Here is a 16,155-nt window from a genome sequence, read left to right as displayed (position 1 = left end):
CGTGAGATTGCAGCGGATACTCACACTCTGATTATCCTTGGCCAAACTTGACGGGATAGAATACAGCCCCCTGGACCTGAACCCCTCGGCTTGTATCTGGTGGGTCGCCCCCTTCAGCACAGAAGGGGGAATGTCATACAGCTGCAGAGAGAAAGTGAAGCTTTGTCAGAACTTAAACCAAACTCTGGGCTCCAGTCTCAACCCCGAAACGTCACCCGTTCCTTCTCTCCAGAGATGCTGCCTGGCCTGCTTGTATTCACTGGAATTCAGAAGGATGAGAGGGGATAGTCAATAGGTGCAGGAGTAGGCCATTCAGCCCTTCCATTCAATGTGATCATGGCTGATCTTCCCCCATCAGTACCCCGTTCCTGCCTTCTCCCCACAACTCATACACCCGTACTAATCAAGAATCTATCTGTCTCCGCCTTAAAAATATCTATTGGCTTGGGCTCCGTCTGTGGCAATGAATTCCACAGATTCACCACCCTCTGACTAAAGAAATTTCTCCCCATCTCGCTCCTAAAGATACATCCTTTAATTCTGAGGCCACGGCCTCTGATCTTAGACTCTCCCACTAGTGGAAACATCCTCTCCACATCCACTCGATCCACACTATTCGGTAAGTTTCAGCCCCTCATCCTAAACTCCAGCGAGTACAGGCCCAGTGCCGACAAACGCTCATCATATGTTAACCCACTAATTCCTGGGATCATTCTTGTAAACCTCCTCTGGACCCTCTCCAGAGCCAGCACATCCTTCCACAGATATGGGCACCAAAACTGCTCGCAATACTGCAAACGCGGTCTGACCAGCGCCTTATAGAGTTTAGTTCAGTTTAGAGATACAGCACAGAAGCAGGCTCTTCGGCCCACCGTGTCTGCGCCGACCAGCGATCCCCGCACATTAACACTATCCTACACCCACTAGGGATAATTTTTACATTTACCAAGCCAATTAGCTTACAAACCTGCAAGTTTTTGGAATGTGGGAGGAAACCGAAGATCTCTGAGTAAATCCACGCAGGCCATGGGGAGAACTGAGCCTGAGCATTACATCCCTGTTTTTATACATTAGTCCTCTTGAATTAAATGCATTTGCCTTCCTTACTACCGATTCGACTCGCCAATTAAGTTTTCGGGAAATCTGCACCAGCATTCCCACCTTTCCTTGCAGCAACATCCTCGTAAGTCGTATATGCACACTTTCCAGCTTATTGGCATGAACTGAGCGGCCTATATAGATGCGCCGCAGAAAGCTTTTTATCCGGATGCATCACAGCTCGGTTTGGGAAAAGCTCCATCCAAGACATCAAGAAATCGCAGCGAGTTGTGGACGCAGCCCAGACCGTCGCACAAACCAACATCCCTTCCATTGACTTCATCCACACCTCACGCTGCCTCGGCAAGGCCAGCAGCATCATCAAGGACCAGTCTCATCCCAGGTCACTGCCTCTTCACCCCTCTCCCATTGGGCAAGAGGTACAGAAGTGTGAAAACGCACACCTCCAGATTCAGGGACAGTTTCTTCCCAGCTGTTATCAGGCAACTGAACCATCCTACCACAACCAGAAAGTGGTCCTGAACAATTATCTGCCGTTTTAGTGACCTTCAGACTACCTTCGCCTGGACCTGCACTAAATATTATTCACTTTATTCCCTTATCATGTGTACACTGTGGACGGCTCGATTGTAATCATGCGTTGTCTTTCCGCTGACTGGTTAGCACGCAACAAAAGCTTTTCACTGTACCTCGGTACACGTGACAATAAACTAAACTGAAACCGTTTTGCGGTTGTCCACTCCACACCTCCCCGCTACGAGTTATTGACCTACCCCTTGGTGAGAAGCAGCTGGGATATCGTACATCTTTTGCCTCGACAGAGAATCGTAAACGTACCCTTGTCCACATCTGATTGGAGTCATCACCTGTATAAAGGAGAAAGTTCAACAGATATCACCAGATAGAAAACATAGACAATAGGTGCAGGAGTAGGCCATTCGGCCCTTCGAGCCAGCACCGCCGTTCACTGTGACCATGGCTGATCATCCCCAATCAGTACCCCATTCCTGCTTTCTCCCCATATCCCTTGATTCCGTTAGCCCTAAGAGCTCTATTTAACTTGCTCATTAATATATCCAGTCAATTGGCCTCCACTGCCTTCTGTGGCAGAGAATTCCACAGATTCATTATTCTCTGGGTGAAAAGGTTTTTCCTCATCTCAGTCCCAAATGGCCTACCCCTTATTCTTAAACTGTGGCCCCTGGTTCTAGACTCCCCCAACATTGGGAACATTTTTCCTACATCTAGCCTGTCCAATCCCTTAATAATTTGATATGTTTCTCTAAGATCCTCTCTTGTTCTTCAAATATTTCAGTAAATATAAGCCCAGTCGACCCATTCTTTCATCATATGTCAGTCCCTGAGTCCCAGAGAGAAATATTTCTGTAAGCATTTTTACAGTAGGTAAAGGTTGAGTAAATACACTTTATTCAGAATTAAAAATATATACAAAATTAAAACTGTGCAAAGACACTTCGAGTCTGAAGAAGGGTCTCGACCCGAAACGTGGCCTATTCCTTCGCTCCATAGATGCTGCCTCACCCGCTGACTGTCTCCAGCACTTTTGTCTACCTTCGATTTTTCCAGCTTCTGCAGTTCCTTCTTAATCCTACCTTCTCATTGTCAGAATATTCAACATCCCTCCAAACCCATCCCATCCATGTACATGTCTAAATGTTTCCCAAATGTTGGGATAGTCCCTGCCTCGACTACCTCCTCCGGCAGCTCGTTCCATACACCCACCACCCTTTGTGTGGAAAAGGTACCCCTCAGGTTCCTTTTAAATCTTTCCCCCCTCATCTTAAACCCAAGTCCTCTGGTTCTCGATTCCCCTACTCTGGACAATAGACGTGTGCATGTACCCAATGTAATGTTGGACATTTTCACCCTGGGGAAAAAGGTTCTGGCTGTCTACCCTATCTATGACTCTCATAACTTCTGTGAGTTTAGTTTAGTTTAGAGAAACAACGTGGACACAGGCCCTTAGTTCCATTGTGTCCGCGCGGGCTAACGATCGCTACACGCACCAAGGACAATTTTACATTTATACCAAGCTAATTAACATATAAATCTGCATGTCTTGGGAGTGTGGGAGGAAACCAGGAGCACCCGGAGAAAACCCACGCAGGTCACAGGGAGAACGTACAAACTCTGTACAGACAGCACCCGTGGTCAGGATCGAACCCGGGTCTCTGGCGCTGTGAGGCAGCAACTCTACCGCAGCGCCACTCCAAAGACGTACAGGTTTGTAGGTTAATTGGCTTGTCAATTGTCTTGTCAATGTAAATTTTCCAAAGTGTGTGTAGGATATTGTTATGTGTGGAGATCACTGGTCAGTGCGGACTCGGTGGGCCGAAGGGCCTGTTTCCGCGCTGTATCTCTCAACTAATCCATCCATTGGTACCATCTGCACAAAACAGATGGTGGACCCACAAATCCTAGTGACTACTTTGCCTCAGTGTGTGGCCTGTTTTCCTCTGCCTGATGTATACAAAACAGAATAATGTAAAAATTATAATTTTTTACAAAATTTACTGAGCAGCTGGGAGAAAAATCAAAGATGCCTCGCTGCACAGAATCACACAGCAAGTCAAGTTTTTATTCGTCACATACACATACGAGATGTGCAGTGAAATGAAAAGTGGCAATGCTCGTGGACTTTGTGCAAAAAACAAACAAACTACAAACAGAATGGAACAGAATCACATATTCTTTTACATATTAAATATTGTGGGCGGAAGGAAAAAGGGAAAAAAAGACAAACAAAAAAACTCCAGTAATTAAAAAAACCCAGTCGAGTGGTTCAGTAAAGTTAGTCCCTGGGAGATAGGAGTTTACAGTCCTAATGGCCTCTGGGAAGAAACTCCTTCTCATCCTCTCCGTTCTCACAGCATGGCAACGGAGGCGTTTGCCTGATCGTAGCAGCTGTAACAGTCCGTTACAGGCGTGGAAGGGGTCTCCCACGATCTTGTTGGCTCTGGGGTTGCACCTCCTGATGTATAGTTCCTGCAGAGGGGCGAATGAAGTTCCCATAGTGCGTTCGGCCGAACGCACTACTCTCTGCAGAGCCTTCTTGTCCTGGGCAGACCAATTCCCAAACCAGATTGTAATATTTCCGGACAAGATGCTTTCTACAGCCGTCACAAATGAGGAAGCTTTTTGTAAAATAATTCCTTCTCAGGAAGAATGAAAGCAAATGAAAAAAAAGTTTAAAAGATAGGCAACAATGTTGGAGAAACTCAGCGGGTGAGGCAGCATCTATGGAGCGAAGAAAATAGGCAATGTTTCAGTTGGGGGTTCAGTATTGATGTGGATAGAGACCTGGCTGGCAGACAGGAAGCAAAGAGTAGGAGTAAATGGGTCCTTTTCAGAATGGCAGGCAGTGACTAGTGGGGTACCGCAAGGCTCAGTGCTGGGATCCCAGCTATTTACAATATATATTAATGATTTGGACGAGGCAATTGAATGCAACATCTACAAGTTTGCGGATGACACGAAGCTGGGGGGCAGTGTTAGCTGTGAGGAGGTTGCTAGGAGGCTGCAAGGTGACTTGGATAGGTTGGGTGAGTGGGCAAATGCATGGCAGATGCAGTACAATGTGGATAAATGTGAGGTTATCCACTTTGGTGGCAAAAACAGGAAAGTAGACTATTACCTGAATGGTGGCCGATTAGGAAAAGGGGAGATGCAACGGGACCTGGGTGTCATGGTACACCAGTCATTGAAAGTAGGCATGCAGATGCAGCAGGCAATGAAGAAAGCGAAAGGTATGTTAGCATTCATAGCAAAAGGATAGGAGCAGGGAGGTTCTACTGCAGTTGTACAGGGCCTTGGTGAGACCACACCTGGAGTATTGCGTACAGTTTTGGTCGCCTAATCTGAGGAAAGACATTCTTGCCATAGAGGGAGTACAGAGAAGGTTCACCAGACTGATTCCTGGGATGGCAGGACTTTCATATGAAGAAAGACTGCATAGACTTGGCTTGTACTCGCTAGAATTTAGAAGATTGAGGGGGGATCTTATAGAAACGTGCAAAATTTTTAAGGGGTTGGACAGGCTAGATGCAAGAAGATTGTTCCTGATGTTGGGGAAGTCCAGAACAAGGGGTCACAGTTTAAGGATAAGGGGGAAGTATTTTTGGACCGAGATGAGAAAAACATTTTTCACGCAGAGAGTGGTGAATCTGTGGAATTCTCTGCCACAGAAGGTAGTTGAGGCCAGTTCACTGGCTATATTTAAGAGGGAGTTAGATTTGGCCCTTCTGGCTAAACGGATCAGGGGGTATGGAGAGAAGGCAGGTACAGGATACTGAGTTGGATGATCAGCCATGATCATATTGAATGGCAGTGCAGGCTCGAAGGGCCCAATGGCCTAATCCTGCACCTATTTTCTATGTTTCAGGTCTCGACCCCGAAACGTTGCCTATTTCCTTTGCTCCATAAATGCTGCCTCACCCGCTGAGTTTCTCCAGCATTTTTGTCTACCTTCGATTTTCCAGCATCTGCAGTTCCTTCTTAAACAAAAAGTTCAAAAGATATTTAGTCAGCTACATGGATAGGACAGGTTTAGAGGGATATACGGGCCAATCGCAGGCAGGTGGGACTAGTGTAGATGGGGACATGTTGGTCGGTGTGGGCAAGTTGGGCCGAAGGGCCTGTTTCCACACTGTATCACTCAGTTTCCAGATAGGCCACCTTAAACTGTGGTTGGGTTCGATCCCGACTACGGGTGCTCTCTGTACAGAGTTGTACGCGACCTGCGTGGGTTTCCCCCGGGTGTCTGAGGATTACCAATGGGGTAAGTAACATGAAGGCTTCACAGGGAAGATAGACACAAAAAGCCGGTGTAACACAGCGGGGCAGGGCGGCATCTCTGGAGAGAAGGAATGGGAGACGTCTCGGGTCGAGTCTCTTCTTCAGACTGGTTAGGGATAAGGGGAACGAGAGATATAGACGGCGATGTGGAGAGATAAAGAACAATGAATGAAAAGCCTCTGTCCCACTTAGGAGACCTAAACAGCAACTTCTGGTGACCTTGCCTACCACCCAAAAAAAAAATCAAGGTCGAGGTGACCTGCAACCTCCCACGCATATGTTGAAAACCTTCCTCGACTATGAAGAAAACCCGCTTCAACTAGACCTGCGACTAAAAAATTATCGATTTTTAAAACGGCAACCTATTTTTAGTTGAGTCCGGTTTTAATCATGATGAAAAAATAGCAGCAACCTAGATGAAGCCTCAACCACGCGGAAACCACTTTCAACCATTAGGGAGAGTGACCAAAACCTCCGGTGACCTCATGGAAACCTTGGGTGGCGGGCAAGGTCACCAGAGGTTGCTGTTTAGGTCTCCTATTTAAGGGCCTATCCCACTTGGCGATTTTTTTCGGCAACTGCCGGCTTCATATCAGTGTCGCCAAAAGATTTTGAACATTTCAAAATCCAGCGGCGACAAAAAAAATTGTTGCGACACTTGAAAAAACACTGCGCGTCATTACGTCAGTCAATGATGCCGGCAGTCGCCGAAAATATCACCAAGTGATACAGGCCCTTTGACTTAGTTTAGAGATACAGCGTGGAAACAGGCCCTTCGGCCCACCGGGTCCGCGCCGACCAGTAATCCCCGCGCACTAACGTACACACACGCCAGGGACAATTTTTACATTTACACCAAGCCAATTAACCTACAAACCTGCACGTCTTTGGAGCTTGGGAGGAAACCGAAGATCTCGGGGGAAAACCCACGCAGGTCATGGGTGGGGGACACATACAAACTCCGCACAGACAGCACCCGTGGTCGTGATGGAACCCGGGTCTCTGGCGCTGTGAGGCAGCAACTCTACAGCTGCGCCACCGTGCTGGTTGAATGAAAACGAGAAACTACTGGGGCTTGCGGTGAACACCTGGTTTTTAAAAGAGCAATCGCGGAACGTGGGAACGGGCTGAGGAAGAAAAGAGAATAAAGTCCTAATGGGTTGTCGAAACCAATCGGTTTTTCACGCTCTGTGCTGCTTTGTACACTTCTAAAGGGCAGGGTGGGACAAGGGTCACAAAAAGCAGTCAGATCACCATAGATCAGATGACCTTTCAACCCCAGCTTATGGCCACGCCAAATACTGACAGAAGCAGGTGGTTTTTTCCCCTCAAAGAAAGATAAAACAGGAATCCCAGACTCCACGCTGAAGTTAAACATAGAAACATAGAAAATAGGTGCAGGAGGAGGCCATTCGGCCCTTCGAGCCAGCACCGCCATTCATTGTGATCATGGCCGATCGTCCCCAATCAATAACCCGTGCCTGCCTTCTCCCCATGTCCCTTGATTCCACTAGCCCCTAGAGTTCTATCTAACTCTCTCTTAAATCCATCCAGTGATTTGGCCTCCACTGCCCTCTGTGGCAGGGAATTCCACAAATCTCTGGGTGAAAAAGTTTTTTCTCACCTCAGTCTTAAATGGCCTCCCCTTTATTCTGAGACTGTGGCCCCTGGTTCAGGACTTGCCCCACATTGGGAACATTTTTCCTGCATCTTGCTTGTCCGGTCCTTTTATAATTTTATATGTTTCATTGGACCATGCATTGTGCAGCCCAGGAACTGCACAATTGTCAGTTTAATATGTTTTAAAAACCCACAAAGTTCAGGAGGTGAGCATCAAGGAACTGCAGATGCTGGTTTAAATCGAAGGTAGACACAAAATGCTGGAGTAACTCAGCGGGACAGGCAGCATCTCTGGAGAGAAGGAATGGGTGACGTTTCGGGCTGAGACTCCTCTTCAGCGAGTGTCACAACTGAACAAGGGTCTCGGCCCTAAACGTCACCCATTCCTTCTCTCCAGAGATGCTGCCTGTCCCGCTGAGTTACTCGGGCTTTTTGTGTCGATCAAAGTTCAGGCCTGGCGTTGTCAAGCTGGAAAGGGCGCAGAGAAGATTTACGAGGATGTTGCCAGGACTCAAAGGGCTGAGCTACAGGGAGAGGTTGAGCAGGCTGGGACTTTATTCCCTGGAGCGCAGGAGGATGAGGGGTGATCTTATAGAGGTGTATAAAATCATGAGAGGAATAGATCCGGTAGATGCACACTCTGAGTCTCTTACCCAGAGTAGGGGAATCGAGGACCAGAGAACCGAGGTTTAAGGTGACGGGGAAAAGATTTAATAGGAATCTGACGGGTAACGTTTTCACTCAGAGGGTGGTGAGTTTATGGAACAAACTGCTGGAGGAGGTAGTTGAGGCTGGGACTATCCCAACATTTAAGAAACAGTTAGACGGGTACATGGATAGGACAGGTTTAGAGGGATATGGCCCAAACGCAGGCAGGTGGGACTAATGCAGCTGGGATATTGTTGGCCGGTGTGGACAAGTTGGGCCAAAGGGCCTGTTTCCAGGGTGTATCACTCTATGAATCTATGAGTAACCCAGTGGGTCAGGCAGCATCGCAGTTTAACACAACATGCTGGGGTAACTCAATGGTCCAGGCAGCATCTCTGGAGAAAAGGAATAGGTGACGTTCAGGGTCGGGACACAAAACGTCACCCATTCCTTCTCCACAGAGATGCTGCCTGTCCCGTTCGGTTGCTCCAACTTTTTGTGCCTCTCTTCAGTGTAAGTCTGCATCTGCAGTTCCTTCCGAACCTGTTTCCCCCTAGGATGGAACTTACTAATACAATAGAGGGGGGGTGGGGTGTGGTGATCGCCTTACTGCGTGAGGAGCAAAGTTAACGAAAATACATGGGCCAAGGTGGTTACAGAGAGGGTGGTGGGTGCCTGGAACACGTGGCCAGGGGTGGTGATGGAAGCAGATACGATTGTGTTTCAGAGGCTTTTGGATAGGCACATATACAGTGGCTTGCAAAAGTATTCATACCACTTGAACTTTTCCACATTTTGTCACGTTACGTGGGATTGACTTTTAAATTTTGTTGTACCATGTGCAATGACAATAAAGAGATTCATTCATTCATTCAAACGTAAATGTATTTTATTGGGATTTTATGTGATAGACCAACACAAAGTGGCGCATATTCGTGAAGTGGAAGGAAAATGATTCATGGTTTTCAAATTTTTTTACAAATAAAAAACTGAAAAGTGTGGCGTGCAAAAGTATTCAGCCCCCTTTACTCTGATACCCCTAAATAAAATCCAGTGCAACCAATTGCCTTCAGAAGTCAACTAATTAGTAAATAGAGTCCACTTGTGTGTAATCTAATCTTAGTATAAATACAGCTGTTCTGTGAAGGCCTCAGAGGTTTGTTAGAGAACGTTAGTGAACAAACAGCATCATGAAGCCCAAGGAACACACCAGACAGGTCAGGGATAAAGTTGTGGAGAAGTTTAAAGCAGGGTTAGGTTATAAAAAAATATCCCAAGCTTTGAACATATCACGGAGCACTGTTCAATCCATCATCCGAAAATGGAAAGAGTATGGCACAACTGCAAACCTACCAAGACATGGCCGTCCACCTAAACTGACAGGCCGGGCAAGGAGAGCATTGATCAGAGAAGCAGCCAAGGTAACTCTGGAGGAGCTGCAGAGATCCACAGCTCAGGTGGGAGAATCTGTCCACAGGACAATTATTAGTCGTGCACTCCACAAATTGGGCCTTTATGGAAGAGTGGCAAGAAGAAAGACATTGTTGAAAAAAAGCCATAAGAAGTCCCGTTTGCAGTTTGCCACAAGCCATGTGGGGGACACAGCAAACATGTGGAGGAAGGTGCTCTGGTCAGATGAGACCAAAATTGAAGTTTTTGGCCTAAATGCAAAATGCTATGTGTGGCGGAAAACTAACACTGCACATCACCCTGAACACACCATCCCCACTGTGAAACATGGTGGTGGCAGCATCATGCTGTGGGGATGCTTTTCTTCAGCAGGGACAGGGAAGCTGGTCAGAGTTGATGGGAAGATGGATGGAGCCAAATACAGGGCAATCTTGGAAGAAAACCTGTTAGAGTCTGCAAAAGACTTGAGACTGGGGCGGAGGTTCACCTTCCAGCAGGATGACGACCCTAAACATACAGCCAGAGCTACAATGGAATGGTTTAGATCAAAGCATATTCATGTGTTAGAATGGCCCAGTCAAAGTCCAGACCTAAATCCAATTGAGAATCTCTGGCAAGACTTGAAAATTGCTGTTCACAGACGCTCTCCATCCAATCTGACTGACCTTGAGCTATTTTGCAAAGAAGAATGGGCAAAACATTTCAGTCTCTAGATGTGCAAAGCTGGTAGAGACATACCCCAAAAGACTTGCAGCTGTAATTGCAGCGAAAGGTGGTTCTACAAAGTATTGACTCAGGGGGGCTGAATACTTTTGCACGCCACACTTTTCAGTTTTTTATTTGTAAAAAAATTTGAAAACCATGTATCATTTTCCTTCCACTTCACAATAATGCACCACTTTGTGTTGGTCTATCACATAAAATCCCAATAAAATACATTTACGTTTGTGGTTGTAACGTGACAAAATGTGGAAAAGTTCAATTGGTATGAATACTTTTGCAAGCCACTGTAGATAACAGACATAGAAACACAGAAAATAGGTGCAGGAGTAGGCCATATGGCCCTTCGAGCCTGCACCACCATTCGATATGATCATGGCTGATCATCCAACTCAGTATCCTGTACCTGCATTCTCTCCATACCCCCTGATCCCTTTAGCCACATGGGCCACATCTAACTCCCTCTTAAATATAGCCAATGAACTGGCCTCAACTACTTTCTGTGGCGTGGAAATTCCACAGATTCACCACTCTCTGTGTGAAAAGAGTTTTTCTCATCTCGGTCCTCCCCCTTATCCTTAAACTGTGACCCCTTGTTCTGGACTTCCCCAACATCGAAAACAATCTTCCTGCATCTAGCCTGCCCAACCCCTTGAGAATTTTGTAAGTTTCTATCAGATCTCCCTCTCAAACTTCTAAATTCTAGCGAGTACAAGCCAAATCTATCCAGTCTTTCTTCATATGAAAGTGCTGACATCCCAGGAATCAGTCTGGTGAACCTTCTCTGTACTCACTCTATGGCAAGACAATAGACAACAGGTGCAGGAGTAGGCCATTCGGCCCTTCGAGCCAGCACCGCCATTCAATGCGATCATGGCTGATCATCCCCAATTAGTACATAGATATACATAGAGAATGGGGGGCATGTTTTTAGTTTTAGTTTCAGAGATACAGGGCGGAAACAGGCCCTTCGGCCCACCGGGTCCGCGCCGACCAATGATCCCCTATCCTACACACACTAGGGACAATTTACATTTATACCAGGCCAATTAACCTACAAACCTGCACGTCTTTGGAGTGTGGGAGGAAACGGGGAGAACGTACAAACTCTGTACAGACAGCACCCGTAGTCAAGATCGAACCCGGGTTTCCGGCGCTGTATTCGCTGTAAGGCAGCAACTCTACCGCTGCTCCACCATGACCTCATGTGAATTAAGCACTGGTAGATAAGAGTTGGTCTTGGCATCGTGTTCAGCACAGACATTGTGGGCCGAAGGGCCTGTGTCCGCACTGTAATGTACTGTTTTTACGTGACGTTTCGGGTCAGTCTGAAGCAGGGTCCCAATCCGCAATGTCACCTATCCATGTTCTCCACAGATGCTGCCTGACCCACTGAGTTACTCCAGCACTCTGTGAAACGTCACCTATCCATGTTCTCCACAGATGCTGCCTGACCTGCTGAGTTACTCCATGATTTTGTGTCTATCTTCGGTGCAAACCAGCGTTAATGATTTGGACGAGGGAATTGAATGCAACATCTCCAACTTTGCGGATGACACGAAGCTGGGGGGCAGTGTTAGCTGTGAGGAGGATGCTAGGAGGCTGCAAGGTGACTTGGATAGGCTGGGTGAGTGGGCAAATGCATGGCAGATGCAGTATAATGTGGATAAATGTGAGGTTATCCACTTTGGTGGCAAAAACAGGAAAGTAGACTATAATCTAAATGGTGGCCGATTAGGAAAAGGGGAATTGCAACGAGACCTGGGTGTCATGGTACACCAGTCATTGAAAGTAGGCATGCAGGTGAAGCAGGCAGTGAAGAAAGTGAATGGTATGTTAGCATTCATAGCAAAATGATTTGAGTATAGGAGCAGGGAGGTTCTACTGCAGTTGTACAGGGTCTTGGTGAGACCACACCTGGAGTATTATTGCGTACAGTTTTGGTCTCCTCATCTGAGGAAAGGCATTCTTGCCATAGAGGGAGTACAGAGAAGGTTCACCAGACTGATTCCTCAGATGTCAGGACTTTCATATGAAGAAAGACTGGATAGACTCGGCTTGTACTCGCTAGAATTTAGAAGATTGAGGGGGGATCTTATAGAAACTTACAAAATTCTTAAGGGGTTGGACAGGCTAGATGCAGGAAGATTGTTCCCAATGTTGGGGAAGTCCAAGACAAGGGGTCACAGTTTAAGGATAAGGGGGAAATCCTTTAGGGCCGAGATGAGAAAAATATTTTTCACACAGAGAGTGGTGACTCTCTGGAACTCTCTGCCACAGAAGGTAGTTGAGGCCAGTTCATTGGCTATATTTAAGAGGGAGTTAGATGTGGCCCTTGTGGCTAAAGGGATCAGGGGGTATGGAGAGAAGGCAGGTATAGGATACTGAGTTGGATGATCAGGCATGATCATATGGAATGGCGGTGCAGGCTCGAAGGGCCGAATGGCCTACTCCTGAACCTATTTTCTATGTTTCTACGTTTCTATCTGCAGTTCCTTCCTCCACAGAGCTGGAGAGAAGAAACCTCAGATGCAAACACGAGCCAGGGCTGGTTGTGACAGGCTCGGCGCAAGGCAGGAGTGTGGCGCTGGATAAACACAGACACGCACGAGGTGTCTGCACTCTCTGCACTCGGCTGCCTTGCAAGACTCTGCTTGGACACTGGGGTGCAAACCACAGCCGGCTTTCTAAGGCAGCTGCTGCAGGGTGTGGTAATGAATCTCTACTAATTCCTCTTTCGTCACAGTCTTTCACCCCCTCGGGCGGTAAGTTTTTATTTCTTAAGTGTTAAAACATACAAGGGAGATCCCTCTGTTGCCAAACACTTCAACTCCACTGTGTATACTAGGAAGGATCTGCGGATGCATATGTCTGAAGAACCTATCCATGTTCTCCAGAGATGCTGCCTGACCCGCTGAGTTACTCCAGCACTGTGTGAAACGTCACCTATCCATGTTCTCCACAGATGCTGCCTGACCCGCTGAGTTACTCCAGCACTCTGTGAAACGTCACCTATCCATGTTCTCCACAGATGCTGCCTGACCCTCTGAGTTACTCCAGCACTCTGTAAAACGTCACCTATCCATGTTCCCCAGAGATGCTGCCTGACCCGCTGAGTTACTCCAGCATTTTGTGTATATCTTTGGTGTAAACCAGCATCTGCAGTTCCTTCCTTCAGGAGTGCTCTCTGGTTGTGGTAGGATGCGGCATTGGCAGAGCTGTTATCAGGCAACTGAACCATCCTACCACAACCAGAGAGCGGTCCTGAACTACTATCTACCTCATCGGTGATCCTCAGACTATCTTTGATCGGACTTTACCTTGCATTAAAATGTACTCTTTTATCATGGTAGACAAAAATGCTGGAGAAACTCAGCGGGAGAGGCAGCATCTATGGAGGAAGGAATAGATGACGCGTTTCGGGTCGAGACCCTTCTTCAGACTGATGTGGGAGTGGGGGGGGCAGGAAGAAGAAAGGAAGAGGTGGAGCCATTGGGCTGGAGGGAGAGCTGGGAAGGGGAGGGGAAGGAGGGAGAAAGCAGGGACTACCTGAAATTGGAGAAGTCAATGTTCATACCACTGGGGTGTAAACTACCCAAGCGAAATATGAGGTGCTGCTCCTCCAATTTGCGGTGGGACTCACTCTGGTGGAGGCCCAGGACAGAAAGGTCGGAAACAGAAAGGGAGGGGGAGTTGAAGTGCTGAGCCACCGGGAGATCAGGTTGGTTAATGCAAACTGTGCGGAGTATGTATCTGTGTATCATGTGTCTGTACACTGTGGACGGCTCGATTGTAATCATGTATTGTCTTTCTGCTGACTGGTTAGAACGCAACAAAAGCTTTTCACTGTACCTCGGTACACGTGACAAGGCCAGAACACCTTAGATCAGACCAGCACGGTGACTGTGGCACTCTGGCGCTGTCAGGCGGCAACTGTATCGCACCTCCACTGTGTCGGTAAATCTCTTAAACCCTGGCAGATGGCCCAGGAATAAAATAGTTCACAGTGGCAGCTTAAAGCCTGTTTGACAAAACTGTAGCATTGGTTTAGTCTAGTTTATTTATTGTCACGTGTACCGTGAAAAGCTTTTGTTGCCTGCTAATTCCCGGGATGGCGGGACTGACATATGATGAAAGAATGGATCGACTGGGCTTGTACTGAATGGAATTTAGAAGGATGACAGGTTATCTTATGGAAACATATAAAATTCTTAAAGGATTTAAGATGTATAGGTCTCTGGTAAGACCACGTCTGGCGTATTGTGTACAGTTTAGGTCTCCTAATTTGAGGAAGGGCATCCTTGTGCCCATCCCTATCCATGTTCCCCACAGATACTGCCTGAGCCGCTTACTCCAGTTACTCCAGCACTCTGTGAAACGTCACCCATCCATGTTCTCCACAGATGCTGCCTGACCACATCTGGAGTGTTGTATACAGTCTTGGTCTCCTAATTTGAGGAAGGACATCCTTGTGATTGAGGCAGTGCAGCGTAGGTTCACGAGACTGATCCCTGGGATGGCGGGACTGTCATATGAGGAAAGATTGAAAAGACTAGGCTTGTATTCACTGGAGTTTAGAAGGATGAGGGGGAGATCTTATAGAAACATATAAAGTTATTAAAGAACTGGGCAAGCTAGATGCAGGAAAAATGTTCCCAATGTTGGGCGAGTCCAGAATCAGGGGACACAGTCTTAGAATGAATGGGAGGCCATTTAAGACTGAGGTGAGAAAAAACGTTTTCACCCAGAGAGTTGGGAATTTGTGGAATTCCCTGCCACAGAGGGCAGTGGAGGCCAAATCACTGGATGGATTTAAGAGAGAGTTAGATAGAGCTCTTAGGGCTAACGGAATCAAGGGATATGGGGAGAGAGCAAGAACGGGGTAATGATTTTGGATGATCAGCCATGATCATATTGAATGGCGGTGTTGACTCGAAGGGCCGAATGGCTTACTCCTGCACTATTTTCTATGTTTTCTTTCCAGTCAGCAGAAAAACAATACACGAGCCATTCACAGTGTACAGGTACATAAGGGAATAACGTTAGTGCAAGGTAAATCCAGTAACGTCCGAGGGCCTCCAATGAGGTAGATAGTAGTTCAGGACAGCTCTCTGGTTGTGGTAGGATGGTTCAGTTGCCTGACAACAGCTGGGAAGAAACTGTCCCTGGATCTGGAGGTGTGCGTTTTCACACTTCTGTACCTCTTGCTTGAAGGGAGAAGAGGGAGTGGCCTGGGGTGCGACTGGTCCTTGATGATGCTGCTGGCCTTGTCGAGGCAGCGTGGGGTGTGGATGGAGTCAATGGCAGGGAGGTTGGTTTGTGCGATGGTCTGGGCTGCGTTTCGCAATACTACTTCAGCCAGTCAACATAGAAGGGCCTGTACCTGTGCTGTGCTGTTCTATGTTGTGGTTTTCACACTTCTGTACCTCTTGCCCGATGGGATGAGGGGAGAAGAAGGAATGGCCAGGGTGCGACTGGTCCAAGATTATGCTGCTGGCCTTGCGGAGGCAGTGTGACAATAGACAATAGGTGCAGGAGTTGGCCAGTCGGCCCTTCGGTGTGATCATGGCTGATCATCCACAATCAGTACCCCGTTCCTGCCTTCTCCCCATATCCTCTGACTCCGTTATTTTTAAGTGCCCTATCTAGCTCTCTCTTGAAAGCATCCAGAGAACCGGCCTCCACCGCCCTCTGAGGCAGAGAATTCCACAGACTCATCACTCTCTGTGAGAAAAAGTTTCCTCGTCTCCGTTCTAAATGGCTTACTCCTTATTCTTAAACTGTGGCCCCTGGTTCTGGACTCCCCCAACATCGAGAACATGTTTCCTGCCTCTAGCGTGTCCAACCCATTAACAATCTTATATGTTTCAATGAGATTCCCTC

At 47.3% G+C, this 16,155-nt stretch overlaps 1 protein-coding gene across 1 annotated transcript in view; it reads right to left on the bottom strand.

Moving 5' to 3' along the window:
- Window positions 1-16,155, bottom strand: part of nedd9 (neural precursor cell expressed, developmentally down-regulated 9) — a 75,147-nt gene that overhangs the window by 12,432 nt on the left and 46,560 nt on the right. Inside the window, exons 3-4 of the mRNA XM_055653978.1 lie at window positions 1,833-1,925; window positions 25-141 (exon numbers count right to left, since the gene is read on the bottom strand). Coding sequence (XP_055509953.1) covers window positions 25-141; window positions 1,833-1,925 — 210 coding nt within the window. The remainder of the gene's footprint in view (window positions 1-24; window positions 142-1,832; window positions 1,926-16,155) is intronic.

Source organism: Leucoraja erinacea, chromosome 2 (assembly GCF_028641065.1).
Source record: "Leucoraja erinacea ecotype New England chromosome 2, Leri_hhj_1, whole genome shotgun sequence".
NCBI lineage: Eukaryota > Metazoa > Chordata > Chondrichthyes > Rajiformes > Rajidae > Leucoraja > Leucoraja erinaceus.
Note: the sequence above shows the minus strand (reverse complement) of the source record. Positions and strands in the feature narration are given on the sequence as shown.